Raw genomic sequence first — 19,231 nt, 5'->3', positions numbered from 1 at the left:
CTCCACGTGGGAGTCGGAGACGGCCTGTGGCTCTGAGGTAGTGGCTGTCAGGAGCTGCGAAAGCGCCTCACTGAGAACCGGCGAACTAGCGACTGGCCTAGAAGAGGTTTCGTCGTCGGTTTTGGACCTTGGATGCCTGTCTTTATCCTTGTCCTTGCATTTTTTCGGTATTGCGGTCATCGGTTGTTCTGATGGCATAGTATAATTGAACCTTCAGCCAAAGTAGTGCAAAGCAAAATCAAAATGTCTTTTTATAGTGCGTTTCTTAAATCTAGCACAAAACCGACAACCAGTGACGTCGTGATCAGGGCCTAGGCATGGAATACAGTAAAAGTGGAAGTCCTTATGAGGTATTTGCTTCCCACAAGAAATACAATTATTAACTTTTTCTGACATCGGTCTGAGGCAAGAAAAAAGTTTCCCCAATGGGGTACTTAGCTTTACTGAAGACTTCGGATCTGAAATTCAACTTTGAAAATCTCAGGAGTCGGCCGACTGGCACTTGTGAACTGCTTTTGCTTCGGGCACCGCGCGACAAGAAAGACTGAAGAAAATGGTGTCAGATGCATCTTATATACCCCTGACGCACTGACGTCAGGGAAGAAGTGACAGCAACTTACGCCAGACCAAGACTTTGGAACTCTGGCCGACTGCGGGACCGCCTGACGGCAGGATAACCCAAGTGTAATGACTGCAGCAGTGTAACACAATGAACATCTGCTCCCTGTCACCCTGATTTTGCGGACCCCCTCTGCCGTTTGGACGGTGTCTTCTGTTTCTACCCCCTCCTCTGTCCCTGGAGGAGGTATCCATAGGTGTGTTCTGGAAAGCTCCTTGGCGTTTTCGTAACCACATTTTTCCACTTCGTTGCCCTTTGGGGTAAGGTCTAGTTGGAGTGGAGAAATGGACTCCTACAGCAGACAGAGTCTTTCCTTCTTGTTCACACCTAATAAGTGCCTCCTTAACTTTGGGCCCGAACAAGGAGGAACCATCGAATGGGGTATTGACGAAAAAAGATTTGAAGGCTTCCGCAAAGGCGCATCCAGGACTGTTTCTGAAGAGCTATCGCTGAGCCTGCCGCCGTATTCGATCCATTGGCGGCATAAGAAATGAGCCGCATGGATGAGTTGACTACAGAATTGAGGGTGTTGAGTTGTGCAGTCACTTTCTCAGAAACTGCATCAGCTGTGTTACCCTGTAGAGTATCTGCTAGCTCTTTAAGGAGATCTCGTTGAAGGCATGTAAAATGGGTCAGGTAGTTGAGCGATATCATGGAAAAAGCCGCAGAACTAAATATGCGTTTCCCATACCTGTCCATCGTCCTAGAATCCCTATTAGGAGGATGGACAGACGAAGAGGTTTCCGACATCTCTTTCTTGGTGGCTGCCGCCACCACCATGGCATCAACTGGGACTCCATTGGTAAGAAAAGCTTTGTCAGCAGGGGAAGTAATGAACTTGTTGGGCCTCCGAGGGACCAGTTCCACTGAATCAGGGGACTCCCACGCCCTTCGAGCAACCAGATCCATTAGTTCATCGAAGGGGGGAGTAACCTAGGAGGTGGATGGTTGAGACCCAAAGGCCTTCAGGAGTACTGACTCATCCTCAGTAGGGGCAAGGGACTGCCAATCACCCCTCTGCCTTAAGATCTCCAATATGTCTGCAAATGAGACCTCCTCTGAGGGGAATCGTGGGGACCCTTCTGATTCCTCCAAGTCAGTATCCGATGTTAGGGATTCCTGTGGGGAATCTAGGTGTCTCCTCTTGCACAGCCTCTTCCTGGGTACTTCATCGGTGGGAGTGTCCGGTGAAGTCCCTGTAGAGGAGGGGCCGCCCAATGGGGATACCTGAGGCTCTGGGTCTTGATGCTTGGTAGGGACCTGTGTAGAAGAGATAGAACAAGGCCCTTTAGGGGGACAGGAAGAAAATCCGAGGAGGTAGTGGTCTTGGCAGACATGACCTTCCTCATGGCATCGAAGGCACCAGAATCCTGGTCCGAGAAGTCTGTCGGCTCCGAAGAGGCCAGCAGCCCTCCCCGAGCCAAGACCCCACACTCCAATCCCAAGGACGGAGCCAAAGCCACCTGTGCCGAAGCCCCCTAGGGGAAGGGTCGGAACCGAAGTATCGGTCCGACTCTCCGCCCCGGAACCAGCGAGGGAGTGTCGGCCCTGAGACTCCCCGGTCGGAACCGAGGAGATCAAGGTCGACAGAGCCAAGGGAGGTGGATCAAACCTCAGCTCCGAGGGCTCTACCGACATCGGTTCTGTCTGCCCCAGCTCTGAGAGCTCGATTGGCTTCGGCGGAGGAGGAGAAGAAAGTAGGGTTGGAATTTCAGGCTTCGAAACCGAGTGGCTCGAAGCGGAAAGCATTTTGGCCAGAGCCGGATTCTCTAGCAATCTCTTAACCACTCGGTCCAGGTCCACATCAGATAGTCTCGAAGAATGGGTCGAGGGATGGGTCGAAGGAGCTGAAGATGGCACCGACTGAAGAATCGGAGACTGAGGAGTCTCCAACACTGGATCCACAACTGGGCTCCGAGGTAAAGGATAGATACACGGCTCCAAGGGCTGTGGAGCCAATGATCGAACCATACTGGAGGAGCTCGGAGCCGAGGACTTAGGCTCCGAGGACCCTTTGGACGACTTCGACCTCTTTGAAGCCTTGGAAGAAAGGTCGGTCTTGTCCAGAGCAGCCTGAAATTCAGGCTTCAGGAGTTCCCTTTCTACCAGCTTCCTGCGCCTCTCCAAGAGAATTCTGGAGCTGAAGGAGTGGCAGATGGAGCACACTTCCTGCAAATGAACAGACCCCAAACAGTAGACACAAGTGGAGTGGTTGTCCGTAACTGGCATTTTCTGACCACACTCGCACCTTTTGAAGCCAGACTTTTGCTTCTCAGACATTTTACTATACGGAAAAATCTATGTAATTATATGTGTAAATATAACACTATATGTACCAGTTCAGATCCCTGAACTAACCCTTAGAAAAAAAATTATTCAGTGTATATATATATATATATATATATATATATATATATATATATACACCCTCTACAGAAGTAGCTAATTTTTAACCTATCTATTAATTCTAAGTAATCCTAAGGAAATTCTAAGAAAAAAACACACTCAAAGGAGCTGACAGAGCCCTGTCACGCCCAAAGCAAAACTAAGATAGGCCTAACAAACAGCCGATAAGAACACACTCCAATCTAACTAATCCAAAGTATTCTAATTACACTATAAATATAACTAACTGTAAATATTAAACACTAGCTAACACTATAATAGAATATTTTTAGAAAAATATCGTTAAATATAGAAAAAATAGCACTGGCCCGAGCTTACTCCGACGAGTCTGTAGATCCGTTGCAGTGGCAAACTAGATCTGGAGGTTTACAGTAGAGCATCATGGGATATACACTAGGTCTCGAGCTTCTCTGAGAGTTTGAGCTTGAAAAGCGGCTGAATCGGAGCAGAGGGACTCATTTGTTAACTGGAAAAGTCCGACTTGAAACAAAGCCAATTTTCAGCGGAGGCCCGGGGAGAAAGACCCCAGATGCATGCCTTTGTAATGTGGGAGGAAACTGGAGCACCCGGAGGAAACCCACACAAACGTAGGGAGGATATGCAGACTCCACACAGAAGGCACCCCAGCCGAGAATCGAACTGGAGAACTTCTTGCTGTGATGCGACAATACTACCGCTGCACCACTGCGTCGTCCAGTCCACTACTCTTCACAGAATTACCTCAGATTGAGTTTGCATAAAACAGTGACATACTAGAAGTAACAGATCAGAGACCACATCTGTATTCCCAAAGGAAGGAACCAATCTTTTAGGAAAGATCCTTTCCACCAAGAGACTGAAGGGCAGTGGGGAAGGAGGGTGGAAATTTCAAGAATAACTGAAGACTGACAACACAGATGGAACATTATGGTAAAACATAACTTCTTTATTGGATGTTGTCAATCTCCACTTTATTCTTGACCTGTGGGACAGAGTCCCCAGCTACCTATATCCAGGAAGGTCTCATGGAAGAATATTCCTGAGCACCATTGAGCCAAAGGACGCTCACCCTCTAGAGACCAGATCCAACTTGTAACGAGCAATAAATGTATGATGGGAAGCCCCTGCACAAATAATCATCAATAAAAGCTCTGGCATGAAAGACTGCAGAAGCAGCTACTGCTCTAGTTGAGTGTGATCTGATAGGTCCCAGTAGTTGCACTTTCTTTTTGTTATAAATGAAAGTTATACAGTCTTTAAGACATTTTGATAAAATAAACCAAATAAAACGGGCGAAGTAGGGGTAAATACTCTGATAACTATACCAATTAAGTTTAAAACAAAGAAAGAGCACCAGAGCACTCCACGGCGATCGGACCATACACAGAGAAAACTAGTAGCACTATAAGTAATAGTTCAAGCATGTAGTATAAAATCCAAGGTTTATTGGAATTCCAGGCTAGCGCTTTCACCCTCATGGGCTTCTTCAGACCTTTTACATCTCATAAAAGTAATGCTAACATTTATACTAAAGCCTCTATGACATCATTCTTTAATTAAGTAAATTAGTGTTCACCTGTAAGGCTTCATTCAAGAACAGTTTATAAATACTCAACCACAAAGCAACTTCTACAGTTAAAGTATACATATATTAATATATATATATACTATGTCTATAAAAGTATATATAAAGAATGTATAAAAATACTTAAACATAACAGCATATATAAATATAAAAAAATATAAAAAACAAATATATTTAAAAATGTTTAAATTTTTTTTTAAATTGTTATATTTATTTATTTATTTTACATTTGTTAACCGGGAAAGATCCAACTGGACCAGGTCCATTTTCAGTGTATGCCCGGTGAGAAAAGCTCCATGTCTGACAAGAATAACAACAAGTAAAAATAAACAAAAAATAAGCAATACAGTAAACTGTAGGACAAGTAAGCAATCTAGCACAATACTTCATATAGGGTTACATGAGAATAGCAGTATCTTACAATATCTGTAGACAAAATATTACAAAAGAAGGTGGAGACTACATTTGCTAGTGAGTGTACTGAGAAAGAGGTAAAAGGCCAGTGTGGTTTGATAGGGAGTGAGTGAGTGAGGGACAATAATTGCATTTATGACATGGTCTGGTGCAATTTAATGTCTCACCCCTACCAATTGTAGTGGAGACTCTGGGTTGGCAGAGTAATCTGTGCAAGTTTGACTTATTTCTACAGACAAACGGCGGTCTATCCCCCACTACCTCTTTTAATTTGGGATCTGTAGTGAGGACAGACCAGTTCTTATAAAAAATCCCTTTCACACGGCTAATGTATTCTGTATAATTCAGTGAGACCCTAACTATGGGATGATTCATCGTTGCATCAGTGATTCTAGTTCTCTCTGATGTTCCTTCTAAGTCTACATGGTTTGCAAAATATGGACGTGCAGATCGAGTTCTAAAATCATATACCCTTTCAATCCCTGAGTATATCTCTTCTGGTATATAAGATCTGGCAGCTAGTCTCCCTCCCTTAAAAGAGATAGTGGGGGATAGACCGTTGTTTGTCTATAGAAATAAGTCAAACTTGCACAGATTACTCTGCCAACCCAGAGTCCCCACTACAATTGGTAGGGGTGAGACATTAAATTGCAGCAGACCATGTCATAAATGGAATTATTGTCCCTTTATACCTGAGGACACCAGCCTTGTACAACCTGTCACTATGAAAATATTTTGTTTCAACACTACAGCTAATTGTGACACTCAGCATGTCACATACCTAGCTAGGTGCATGGCCTGTGATGCATTTTATGTGGGGAAAACTGACAGTAGGTTACGTGATAGGATACGTGAACATCTGTATAATATACGCATTCAATCCCCACATAATGCACACACAGCTTCAAATTTCTAGTACTACAAGTAAACAAACTCAATTCTAGGGGTGTGGACATAAGGAACTATACAGAAAGGACAGAAGCCAGGTGGATTATAATGCTAAGAGCAGATCAGAGACCTGGACTGAACGACAGTGTCCCTATTAAACCAACCCTAAAAATAGAAAGTTAGTTGTTAGATAAAGACCTGCAGGTCAGATAGGACATTATATTTGTATACATCATTGTATATATCATATAATGTAGTCCTCATACAGCTCTTACATGAATCCATTATGAAATGTATTTTATATACAGTTCTTATATGAACTGGCGTAATTTGTTGTATAACATCTTATTAATTCATGGCATATACACACATACATATGTTTTGATATTCATAACATTTTAAAAAATGTTTTAAACATTTTTAAATATATTTTTTTTATATTTTTTTATATTTATATACACTGTTATGTTTTAAGTATTTTTATACATTCTTTATATATACTTTTATAAACACAGTATATATATTAATATATGTATATTTTAACTTTAGAAGTTGCTTTGTGGTTGAGTATTTATAATCTGTTCTTGAATGAAGCCTTACAGGTGAACACTAATTTACTTAATTAAAGAATGATGTCATAGAGGCTTTAGTATAAATGTTAGCATTACTTTTATGAGATGTAAAAGGTCTGAAGAAGCCCATGAGGGTGAAAGCGATAGCCTGGAATTCCAATAAACATTACTACATGCTTGAACTATTACTTATAGTGCTACTAGTTTTCTCTGTGTATGGTCTGATCGCCGTGGAGTGCTCTGGTGCTGTTTCTTTGTTTTAAACTATTTTGATAAAATAACTTTAGAAACAGATTTTCCATAGCTGCAGAAAAGAAGGAAACAACTGGTCTGATTTTCTTATTTCCTTTGTCCTGTGAAGGTAAAAATGCAATTGTCTATGTACATCTAGTAAATGAAGACTATATTCACCCTTGTTAGAGAAGCTGGGATAGAAAAATGGGAATTGGATAGTCTGATTGACATTGGTTTTGGACACTATCTTAGAGAGAAAGGAAGGATTTGTTCTCAAGGAAACTGTCTTTGTGAAAATTAAGGTATGGAGATTTGCAAGATAAAGCCTGTAGCTCAAAAATCCTTCTTGTGGAAGTAATCGCTATCAGCAATAATGTTTTCCAAGATAAAAACTTCAAATCATAAGCACAGCAAGTTCAAAAGGGGAACTAATCACTGACTGAAGTACAAGATTCAAGTCCCAAGGTGCAGAAGGGTCTTTGTTTGGAGGTCAAAGCATCAAGGTTCCTTTTAGAAAGGTCTTGCAGAGTTTGTGGGGCATTAACGTTGTCATTCAAACCAATATGAAAATCTGAAATTGCAGCTAGATGCACTCGTATGGTCAAGGCAGATGCTCCTACTTCAAAGAGCAATGTTAAGAACTCCAGAACCTTATCAATTGGTGCTGTAAAGGGCTCGAGATCTGTCTGTAAAGCTAATTTTGAAAATATTTGCCATTTGCTGAAGTACAACTTTCTAGTCGAAGGTTTGTGGGAGGCTAGAACAATTCTCTGAACTGGGGAAGTAAGAGTGGAATGCCTGACAGTCGCCGGAACTGCAGAAGCCATGCAGTGAGCTGGAGAATTGGCAGATTCGGATGAACTAGTCTGTCCGGATGGGACAAAAGGTCTGGATCTGGGTCCAGTGTCCAAGGTTTCCGAATCAGGTGAGGCCAAAGAAAGGAAACAATACCTGACGAGGCCAAAATGGAGTAATATGAATTATCTTGTTCTTCAACATGTTGGCTTTCTTTAGAAATTGAGATATGAGAGGGACTGTGAGGAAAGTGTACAATAGACTGGGGGGGGCAATCGTTACAGACAGCGTCCCTCAGTGACTCCCCTTGAGGAGGATTATGACAAAGTAGCTGCTGCACTTGTTGTTCAGGGAAGATGCAAAGAGATCGCAGTGGGGCTGGCCCCAGAGGCAGAATATCTTTTCCTCCACCAACGCATTTAGAGACCACTCGTGAGGCATTAGGATGGTTCTGCTCAATTTGTCTGCAATCGCGTTGGAGCTCCCCGGAATGTGCACTGCAGTTAGAGATCGGATGAAATTGCCCATTGCCATACTTTGAGTGCTTCTAGATAAACAGGGTAAGACCTGGTTCCCCCTTGCTTGTTGATGTACCAGACTACTGACATGGTCTCTCTGAATCACAATTGTTCCTGAGGGGAGGGTATCTTGGAATGCCTACACTGCTAAGAGCACTGCCTTCACCTCTAGAACACTGATGTGCAAATTGGCTTCTAGCTGGGACCACGTGCCTTGGACTGTCTTTCCCAGATAATGCCCCCCACCCTATCTGGGATGCATCTGTGATCACTATGGCTTGGGGCTGAAGAGGGACAAAGGGTTTGCCTGACAAAATTTTTTGGTGTGAAGCCACCAACTCACGTCTCTCTTTTACAAGTTGGTGATTAATACTGGATGAGACACTGGCTGATTCAGTAATGACCATTGGGACGTCAAGAGCCATTGAAGAATCCATATGTGAATTCTGGCCAGGGGAACTAGAGCAATGGAAGCTGACATTGATCCTAGCATTTGTAGCAACAGCCTTGCTGTCACTTTTGTGCTGCAAATGATCTGAGTGACTTGGGATCTGATTCTTTGAAGTCTTTCCTGGGTAAGAGATCCAATGCCTGCAGTCATGTTTAGCATCTCTCCTATGAATTCCAATCAATGAGTTGGTGCGAGATGGGATTCTCGTAGTTTATAGTGATGCCTAACAAGGAATATGTTTGAAGTACGTAGTCTCTTGCCTTTAAAAGTAGGTGCCTGGTGGGAGAGGTGAGCAGCCAGTCATCTAAGTATGGAAACACATGGAATCCCTACTGTCAGAAGTGAGCTGCTACTACTGTCATGCACTTGGTGGACATCCCGGGGGCTGTGGTGAGACCAAAGGGCAAGGCCATGAACTGGTAATGACTGCCTCCCAGTTGGAAGAACAGGAATCTCCTGGATTGCTTGTCCATTTTTATATGGTAATAAGCATCCTGAAGAACTACTGAGCACATCCAATCCTGTTTTTCCAAAAACAGAAGGATAGACTGAATTGAGCATCTGGAATATGGTTTGTTGAACTGATTTGTTCAATTGGCTGAGATCCAGAATCGGTCTTCAGTCCCGTTTTTTTGTTTTTTTTTTGGCACTAAAAAGAATAATGAGTAGACTCCGAACCCTATATTGTCTTGTGGGACTGCTTGGATGCTCTTTTGTTGAGCAGTTTTTAAATTTCTATGACTGCTGCATCCCCGTGACTGGGTGGGACATCTGAGATTCTCTTAAATTTTTTGGGCTTGTCCGATAAAGGGATGTGGTAACTTCTGGTGATGATCCTCTGCACCCAACTGTCCACTGTTATCTTGAGCTATGCATGTAGGTACAGGGATAATCATCCCCCGACTGTCTCCAGAGGATGGCAATCGGGCCTCCTTTCAGAAACACTGGTAAGAGCTACCAGGGAAAGAGTCCCTGGAACCCTGATTTTGCAGGCCACCTATCTCTCAAGCATGGCATCTTCCACTGTAACCTCCCCCTCTGTCCTGGGGGAAACCATTACCAAGTGAGTCTTGAAAAGGCCCTTGGGACTTTTTGAACCATAGCGTCACACTTCTCTGGTTTCTGGAGTAAGACCGTTGACGTGTGGAAAAGTGCACACCCACAGCAGGACCTGGTGGCTGAAGCCATGAGATATGGCACAAGCTTCTTGAAGGTGCACCAGGCCCAAACAATACACACATAGGGAGTGTTCATCAGAGTTGGGTAGTTTGCATTTGCACTTCTGGCATCTTTTGAAGCCAGAAGTTCCCTTTTGTTTCTCAGCCATTCCCAAACAAACACACACACACACACACACACACACACACACACACACACACACACACACACACACGGCAAGGAAGATGGACAAGATTAAGGTTTAGTTTTAGTAAGTGGTACCAACAATGGTGCAAAAGGTTACCTCACGGTAAATAAGGAAAGGAGAAAGGAAGAATGAAAGAGAGGTACGAATGATGGTGCAAAAAATTACTTTAATGGTAAGAGAAGAGAAAGAAATTACCATCGATGTTAAGTATAAGAGAAACACCAATTGTGTTACAGAACAATAGGTAGAAAGAGGAGCTGAGTATTACAAAAAGGGAAAGAAATCACTAATGAGGTGAAAAAAAGATAGATTTTTACTTACTACCAAGAAGAAATAGCTTGCTCGAGAGCTGTTTAGATGCGTCTGACACTGAAAAGCGGCAAACAAGATCTGAGGTAATCCTGTGAGGAGTATTATGGGTAAATGCTTAGCTCAAGAGTTTTGGAAAGCGCAAGGTGTAATAATGGCCGAGTCAGTTCCGATACATGGAACCAAACCCACAGGTCAAGAATAAAGTGAAGATCGACATCATCAGATCAAATGAAACCAGAAACATTAGATCTATGGACCTGAACTTCGCCTGTGACATACAATAGGACCTGCTAGAGGAGTGATATGTGTCTTAAGGGATCACTGCATTTTGGAATAAGCTCCGCGTCCATGTGAAGCAGAGTTCATCCCTGCCCCTATTCAAATAAAACCTTAATCACTGGATGGGAAATCGCAAATTTACCCCTAATTCAGGCCCCATGTCTCTGATGGACAGTGGTCGACAGTAAGTAAATTAATCCCCAGCTAATACCCCCCCACACACACAACCCTTAGCGACCTCCTTACTAACATACCCCACCATACAGGCATCTAAGATACTCGGGGACAAAAGCTGGGTTGGGTTGTATGTCTAAGCTTATAAAAACCCTGGTGGTCATTAGCCTAGTATACACCTTTGAACCTATGAATATTTAAGTATTTTTACAGAAATCTGCTACACCCCTCTGCAATTAACTGCTATAAAATGAATAAGCAAATCAGTTAAAAAATAAATATTACCAGAATCAGACTGAGCTTTAAAGTTACCTGTGCCAATTGCAGGGAAGGCCACAGATGTAAAGTTATATTGCTCGCATTCCTGAATCACATTTTTTACTGCCTTCTGGGTGGCATCTAAGGAATCACTGCCAGTGAAATGCATGATAACTTTACTCTTCAATCCTCCAGAGTCTGTTGTCAAAACATTACCCACGTTTATCCTGACTGAAAAGAGAAAACCAAAAAGCAATGTAGTGTAAGGTGAAACAATTAACTTAAAATAAGGCATTTTAAGAAAATGGCTAATATCATATACAAATAATCTGTTTTCAAAAATCAGTTTTAGGTAATTTGTTAAGGTATTTTGCTCAAGCATACATCACCCCAATAACAGTGCAGTCATACTAAGTAAAGACTATGAAACAAATGCTATTATTAACTGTAAATTATATGGAAACGATGCAATAGCAAACAGACACATTATCTAATCTGGTTTACTGTGTAAAGATGGAAATTCAACAGCAGGCAAATACCAATCATAAGACTATGTGTTAATTTTGTTGCAAACTGCTGGATATACCACAATCATTACACTGATAGTTAATCTGCAGTATACTGTAATGACAACTGTACTTCAAAACAGTCATTTACATACACATGGTCCTGGTAAACTGTGATACAGGTTAAAAACTGAAATTAAATAAAGAAACATTCAATCTAAAAGTTCCTTTATTTAACAGCTCTACATTGGCTTAGTTTCTACATGCCGGGCATCAATATATGGTTCTTTAAACATATAAATACTAACAAATTGGGTCATGGGACTGTGTGTGTGTGTGAGTATATTAAGTATAGTAACCTAGTATGTCGCTTTGTCTTAAAAACAGAAAATGCAAACCAGCAGAGCTGTAAGCTTGCATTACTAGTTATTAAGTATTATCACTTGATTTGTGATGTACAAGAAAAGAGGACTATAGCCCTTAATAAAACAGAGAGGTTAGCCTCCAATGGGAGGATTTGATACCCGCAACAAGTGTTTTGAGTGTTATGTTTGAGCAAGAAGAATAATTTTGGAATGTTTAAGCGGGAAACCTGGACAACTTCCTGTAGAGGAATCCAGCAATATCAGAGGAGGGATCCTACTTCTGAGACAGTTTCTACTTATTTGCAGGGACTCCAATACTTTAAAAAGGTACAGTACACATGATGCAAAGTGCTGTTTTTGCACCAAACGTACCTTTTGGAATTGTGGCCAAAAAGTTCAACCTTGGTCTCACTCTCATTAGACCATAACACATTTTCCTATATGCTTTTAGGAGACTTGATATATGGTTTTGCAAATTTTTGCCAGGCCTGGATGTTTTTCTGTTAAGAAAAGGCTTCTGTCTTGCAACCCTACCCCATAGGCCAGACATATGGAGAATACCGGAGACTGTTGTGACATGTAGTACACAACCAGTACTTGACAGAAATTTCAGCAGCTCCTTCAGTATTGCTGTATGTCTCTTTGCAGCCTGCCTGACCAGTTTTCATTTTGTCTTTTCATCAATTTTGGAGGGACATCCAGTTCTTTGCAACATCACTGTTGTCCCATATTTTTTCCATTTTTTGATTACTGTCTTCACTGTGTTCCATGGTATAAACAATGCTGTGGAAATGTTTTTGTACCCTTCTCCTGACAGATACCTTTCAACAATGAGATCCCTTTGATGCTTTGTAAGCTCTCTGCAAACCATGGCCTTTGCTGTAGCAGGCAACTGAATAAATGTCAGGAAAACCCTACTAGGACAGCTGAACTTTATTTAGGGTTAATCATAGTCTCTTTAATTGATGGCAGGTGTGTACCCAAGAAGCCTGAATGCTGTAATTAAAGCAATTAAGTTGTGCATCTGGCCACCTGGTAGATGTGTCAGCAGTCCCCCCCTCCTTCAGTGGAAGAGCTGGGGGGACATGGATCTGACTATAATAAGCCAATGGCTACATTGTAACCATTCACTTATAACAGTAAAGTATTTTTTTGCTGCTCACTTGAAGAGCTGAGGGCATAGGGTTGTAGTTCATGGAAGAAGCACATGGCACTGGTTGAGCCTGATATGCTTCTGGTAGGCAGTGCCTTTTACCTCATGACAGGCTGACCTTGAGGAAACTCCAGAGTAGGATGACTTCCAATTAAGCCAGATATATTTAAAACAGAGGAAAATGGGAAAGTAATACTTTGGAAATAGCAAGGGAAATAAAGCTAGAGCTGTAAGAGAAGAGGCTGAATAAAACAGTTTCCTTCCTACCTATACTTTAAATGACAAAATGACGTACTGTATGAAGTAAGTAAAGAAAGAGACAGAGAGGAAAGTAGCACATCAAGTATTAGTGCACAAACCTTTCTGAAACCTAGTGATGACGTCAAGGCATTGGCATGCACCAGGAGAGCACTTAGAAATGGACAAAAATAAAACACAGTTCCTAGCAAAGTGTTAGTGCCCAGGAATAATGAAAGAAACTTAAAATGTCTATGCTGCAAGCCTGAATAAGTGAAGGCAGGTCATCACCCAAACTTTAATTTTTTTCCCCAATGCCTACCATAGAGGTGTCATAAGAATATATTGTTTTGAATACAGTTAGATCTCTGGTAAAACTGAGCAATGTATTTCAATATATTTTGGTTATTCTGGAGTATGCAACTAAGTACCCCTACTCTTTTCCCCTATGTAAATATAACGTTACATCTACAGTTAGGAGTTAGTGTTATTATTTTCTAGAGTGAGGATACCTACGGAAATGCTCATTGACAAGGTAACTCCATTTAAGTTTAAAATAATGCACCAACTATGCCAATGCTTTAATGTCAAGCAAATGAAAACCTCAATGTACCATCTCTAGACAAATGGGTTAGTGGTGCATTTTAACTAAACACTAAATTTCATGCTGTGAAAAGTCACTGATGAAGATGGAAAAAATTGGAACCAGTTAATACCATGCTATCTGCCATTAGCAAAGTGCCAAAAGCCTTAAAGGACCACTATGGGCAAATAATGAAAAACATATACTTGTTATCTTGTCCTGTATTACTGCACCTCCCAAACATGACTGTAGGAAAATAGGTATTCATTCCTAATTGTATTTTTTTTTATCTTTCTCTACCCTCATGGGGGGGGGGGGGTAGATATCCTGATTCCTTTAGAAAGCTAAATATGTCCCATAATGCACTATGAGAGCACATCTTCTAAGAACAAGTAGCCCGAACATTTGCTGTCAGACTAGACTTCCATTCATTTAGAATGGAACACATGAAGAAAACGAAGTTTGAGTGTCTGCACTGAGTTTTACAAAGTTGTTCTACTGATGTACTACATATTCTCTGAAAGAAGCTTGCAAAAGTGTCAACAAATTATTGAGATAAAAGTTTCAGTTCATGGCCAAGTTACTCCTTCCATCTCCCCTCCATCAAAGAGCTACAAGTCTCACATTTCAGCTTGTCTAGATTCAACTAATTAGTCAATTTTGAATGACAATACACTATACATATCAAACAAATCACAGCCTGGTGTGCCACTAAAACTGTTCCCACATATGTATCTTCACTTCTGAACAGCACTTCCCAGGAATTTTATTCATGATGAAAAAGTACACAAATCAATACATAGTTTAGGTCAATCTATCCATTTCTTAAAATGTGCAGAGAAAAACATTCAATTTGAATTGTATTCTGGCTGCTCATGTGGTTAACTCTGCATAGTTGTTCTGTTAAAGCATAACCTGAACTATGGTACTAATGCTAAGCTTTACATTACAATTACACAGTTCTCGGTTTCTTTTTAACAATGACTTCCCAAGCTTCTGATGTGACCCAGTACTACATCTTTGGATATTTCTATTTTTTTCTTCTATTAACTTTATTTTGCATTTCTTCCCTTTACTAATTAGCATATTTATTCTTCCATTTTTCTCACTGCTCTTCTTTTGTGCTGTTAGTGCTTTTCTTATCAGTAGATGTTTAAAAATAACTAATAGCTTCTAACAGTGTTTTTATACTTTTCTGATACAGTCTGCTATTTTGCCTTGTCTAGCTTTTTGTAGTGCTGCTATGCTGCTGTTGTGGTCAGATTTGCAGTTATGTCAGACAAACCTTCAGGGTTTAAAAAACATTTGGGTTGTGGCCACAGGATTCTGAACTCCTATGTACACTCTAAGACTGTCTACTCTCTCTAGGTGTTGCCCATCTGGAAGTACAGTGCTCTACCTCCACTACTTTTGGTTCCCAGGCAATTAAGTGCAAAAACAAACTGGTGCTGAAGAGACATTATACACATCAAATTTTCCCTGCAGGAAATTGATCGCAAACTCAGTCTGCTTCCTCTAGACTGTCCCTTTCTGCCAAGATATCTTCAGATAGATCAAAAGTCACAGACAGGCCTAAGGAGAAGACAAAGGAGTCTAGAAAAAAGTTCCTCAGATCACGCTTCTGCTTCTGTTGCATCTTCGGCTCTGGAGCTGAAGTCATCTAAGCAAATAGACACAACACCTTTCTCAGAGCCTATTTTGGTTGGATCCAACACTCCTTCTGTCATGGAGCTGAAGTTCATCCCATTTCACCCAGGTTCCATTCCCCATTTTTACAGACCCTTTCACAGGTCCTCTAGGCCACATTCTACAGCCTTTTTCTTGTGGTCAGTCCATCAGCAGCCTTTTTGAAGTGGATATGGATGAGGAATTTTTTCAGGACCCAGATTCAGTTGGGGTTCTTCCCGGCTCCTGCCACTGCTGGATCCAGCAAATTAGCTCCTTCCCCTCATCACGCTGCAGCTCCTACCCAGATCCATTTTTCATGTTTTGGCATTACAGATTCAAGTGTCACACAGAGTTTGTCCAAGTCAGATATGAAGTCTTGCACGCTGGTGTCATCTCTAATCTAACTGGAATTGGCTGCCTCAAAACCAGAAAGATCTTGGAGATGAAGCATCAGTACCAGAACTGGGGGAATACGTTCAACCCCCAAGTTTACAGAGCTGTCCCTTCCTCTTGGAACCTTGGTGCTGAACAGTTCAACTCCAGCAGCAGCCTTGGAGCCTAACTACATTTATCTGGAGTGCTAGCTTTGGCTCCATCCACAAAAATGTCATGATCCCATTCATCTTCAGCATTAGTGGCTTTCAAAACAGCATTCTCCTTATCAGATTAGCAGACGTCTCTCACTCATTCAGTTCAACGCATCCTCCACAGAATGTCCACTCATCCAAAGGTCAGGCTCCTCCCCTTACTCATAATTCCCTGCAGACCCTTACATTACCTCAGATTGAGTTTGCCCCAAAACCAATAAAAGACAATGAACCTCATTCTCACAAAAACAGGCTGTATAACAAAATGCTTAACTTATATGCTGGTCTGGAGCTCAAAGTACAGAGATAGACCTAGGAGATGTCCAGTCTGGTTATACCAGAAGAATAAGAAGTAACGAGTTCAACACTAGCAATGGGAGAAAGGAGGGTGGATAGTTCAGGAAGGATGGAAGCAGACAGGGCAGGTATATTCTTATGCTAAGTACATAACTTTTGTATCAGATGTTGTCTCTTCCATTTGTTCTGCAACATACAGGACAGAGTTCTCAGCTAATGCAGCCCTTCCAGTGATCTCATGGAAGGATATGCCAGAGGATGGATGAATCAAAAGCTGCTCTATCTCTACAGAGCAGATTCAGTTTATAATAGGAAATGAAGGTACGGACACTGGACCAAATACCTGCAGTGCAAATGTCATTAATCATCTAAATAAAAATGGTGTAAAAAGATGGGCAGTGAGAAAGAACACTCTGAAGTGAGTAAAAACAAGAATACACACACACACACACACACACACACACACACACACACACATATGCATACACTAATCATTAAATGGGAGTAGGACAAGATCAAGTTATAGAAGAAAAAAATACAAAAAAAATACAAATATACAAATAAATCTATCAAAAATATAGGCAAAAATCCTATCCATCAAGGAATGGACCGAAGAGACAGCATCAGATCAAATCCTTACCTTGTTTTACTTGATATTCAATTTCCTGCCCAGCTGCAGAAAATACAGATCTTGCAACACCTTTAAAGACAAAAACATACACATATTAATTAATTGTAAACTGTGGAATCAGTCTCTGTATTTCTTAATATCTTACTTGTTAAAATGGATACGCATGATGCTCAAATGAACCAGACTGACTGTGTGTGTGTGTGTGTGTGTGTGTGTGTGTGTGTGTGTGTGTGTGTGTGTGTGTGTGTGTGTGTGTGTGTGTGTGTGTGTGTGTGTGAGCAAGTGGGGGGTATTATGGAAATGTATTTAAGCATCTGTGCATGAGTGAGAGAGTTTGTGCATGTGTAGTAGATGTGTGTTTAGTGTTCATGTGTGCATGTGTATGTATGTGTGTGTCTGTCTGTCTGTCTGTCTCTCTCTCTCTCTCTATATATATACAAATATATATATATATATATAATATATATATATATATATATATATATATATATATATATATATGTATGTATATAGATATATATATATATATACACACACACAAGTGTGTGTGTGTGTGTGTGTGTGTAGTAAATTAGTATATTATGTGTTCAAGTCAGCATATGTATCCTTGTGTGTTCAAGTATACTTGTATGTGCATGTGTTTAAGTGTATTTGTGTCTATTTGTGTACATATACATATGCATCTGTGTAATATAAGGAATATTTTATTGTTTGGAAAAAAGAATGGAATGGAGATATGAAGGCGATATGAAGGAAATGGGGCATGGAGAGAATGACATTCAGGTGTAAAAAAGACTGAAGGCAGAGAGTAGCAAGGTGTGGTTTATAAAGGAGGCTCAACTGTAATCAAATGCAGGCAGACTGAACTTCTGAAAGACGCAGAACAGATTCATAAAGGTTACCACAAAGTGCACACTTTCTGAATTCAAGAACAGCCCTACCACAATGCTTGTGCTGTCTATTTACTCACAAAGGTTATGCCTAGCATATACTTTGTAGTAACCTTTATGAATCTAGCCATGTCTGTAGTGCAAAAGAAGCAGGCTGTATACTCCATTCCTGCAAATACTTTTACAACAGTACAACACTTCCTATATATAACATCTTATGAATTAAAAAAAAATGCTGGTTATGCCATCATACTGTTTTTTTCCCCACTGTTAACTTGAGAGGACTTCTATGAGTAACATTTTCTTAATAAACCAAAGAAGGACCAGGAGCAGGCTGCAGATTCCAGTTTCAAAGCAGTTTATTCCAGAACAGAAGACATCCAAACACAAAACAACACTAGCGCTTTCATAGGTGTGTACCCCACTTCGTCAGGTGTAACAATGTTTCATTTAAACATCATTTTATACTCTAGAAGTGCTGCAAAACAGCCAGTGACTGGTCACATTATATTTTTACTTAAAGCCACATAAACACATTTCCTTAAAGAAAGTGGTACACATATAAAAGCATACAAAATAATGTATTGAACATGCACATGAAACTTTATTAAAAGTACAAAAAATATATATATTAAAAAAATGCATATATTAAAAACTAATACTTAAAGTATAAACACATATGAAAAACATTTCATCGAAAAAGTGGTGTCTTCTTTAATATAGGCTAATCCATTAATACATGCATTTGAGACAATGTGTATACAAGACGTGTATAAAATACAGAGTGTTTGGATGTCGTCTGTTCTGGAAAAAACTAATTTGAAACTGGAATCTGAAGCCTGCTCCTGGTCCGTCTTTGGTTTGTTTACATTTGGACTATATTTATTTTTTGGGCCTGTAGACTTGCATTTGGTGGTAGCTATTTTTCTGATTAACACTTTGTTAATGTTTTTTCATCTGTCAAAATATTAACTACAGAAAAATAAAAATAAAAAAAAAACTCCCATAAAAGTGTTTTAGCACTGAACAAGTTTCCCTGGACACCAACAGCACTCATACTAACATTCTAACCCCACATTCACTTAACAGTGAGAAAAATGAATATTTCTGCTAACACCGAACAGCAGTTTCTCACAAACAGTGAGATCACTAAGTACTGCTGGTTTTCAACATGGGCAAAAAAAGAAATATGATCACACAATGATCTCAATTATGCACCGCAGTCAAATGTGGAATTATCCATACTACCAAGCCCATTTTTAAAATGCAACATATAATAATGTAGTTTGTACAGCCTCACCAAGAAACCAGTGGGTTGCATCTGCACAACAGACTTACTGAATATGCATTAGTCATACTATCTCTTGATTTAGGATTGGTTAATGTAATCTAAGTTGGGTGTTATGTTTCTATTTTAATATATTTGCATTACGCTTTGTTCATTATTTAACTCTGCATTGTTCT

The 19,231-nt window shown here is 40.5% G+C and overlaps 1 protein-coding gene across 1 annotated transcript in view; it reads right to left on the bottom strand.

Annotated features, from left to right (window-relative positions):
- The window catches only part of LOC122790521 (protein mono-ADP-ribosyltransferase PARP14-like), a 2,292,317-nt gene that overhangs the window by 433,149 nt on the left and 1,839,937 nt on the right, over positions 1-19,231 (bottom strand). The window contains exons 10-11 of the mRNA XM_044058072.1: positions 16,887-16,946; positions 10,905-11,081 (exon numbers count right to left, since the gene is read on the bottom strand). Coding sequence (XP_043914007.1) covers positions 10,905-11,081; positions 16,887-16,946 — 237 coding nt within the window. The remainder of the gene's footprint in view (positions 1-10,904; positions 11,082-16,886; positions 16,947-19,231) is intronic.

This window comes from Protopterus annectens, chromosome 16.part0 (assembly GCF_019279795.1).
Source record: "Protopterus annectens isolate FY-2018-M chromosome 16.part0, PAN1.0, whole genome shotgun sequence".
NCBI classification, from domain to species: Eukaryota; Metazoa; Chordata; order Ceratodontiformes; family Protopteridae; genus Protopterus; species Protopterus annectens.
Note: the sequence above shows the minus strand (reverse complement) of the source record. Positions and strands in the feature narration are given on the sequence as shown.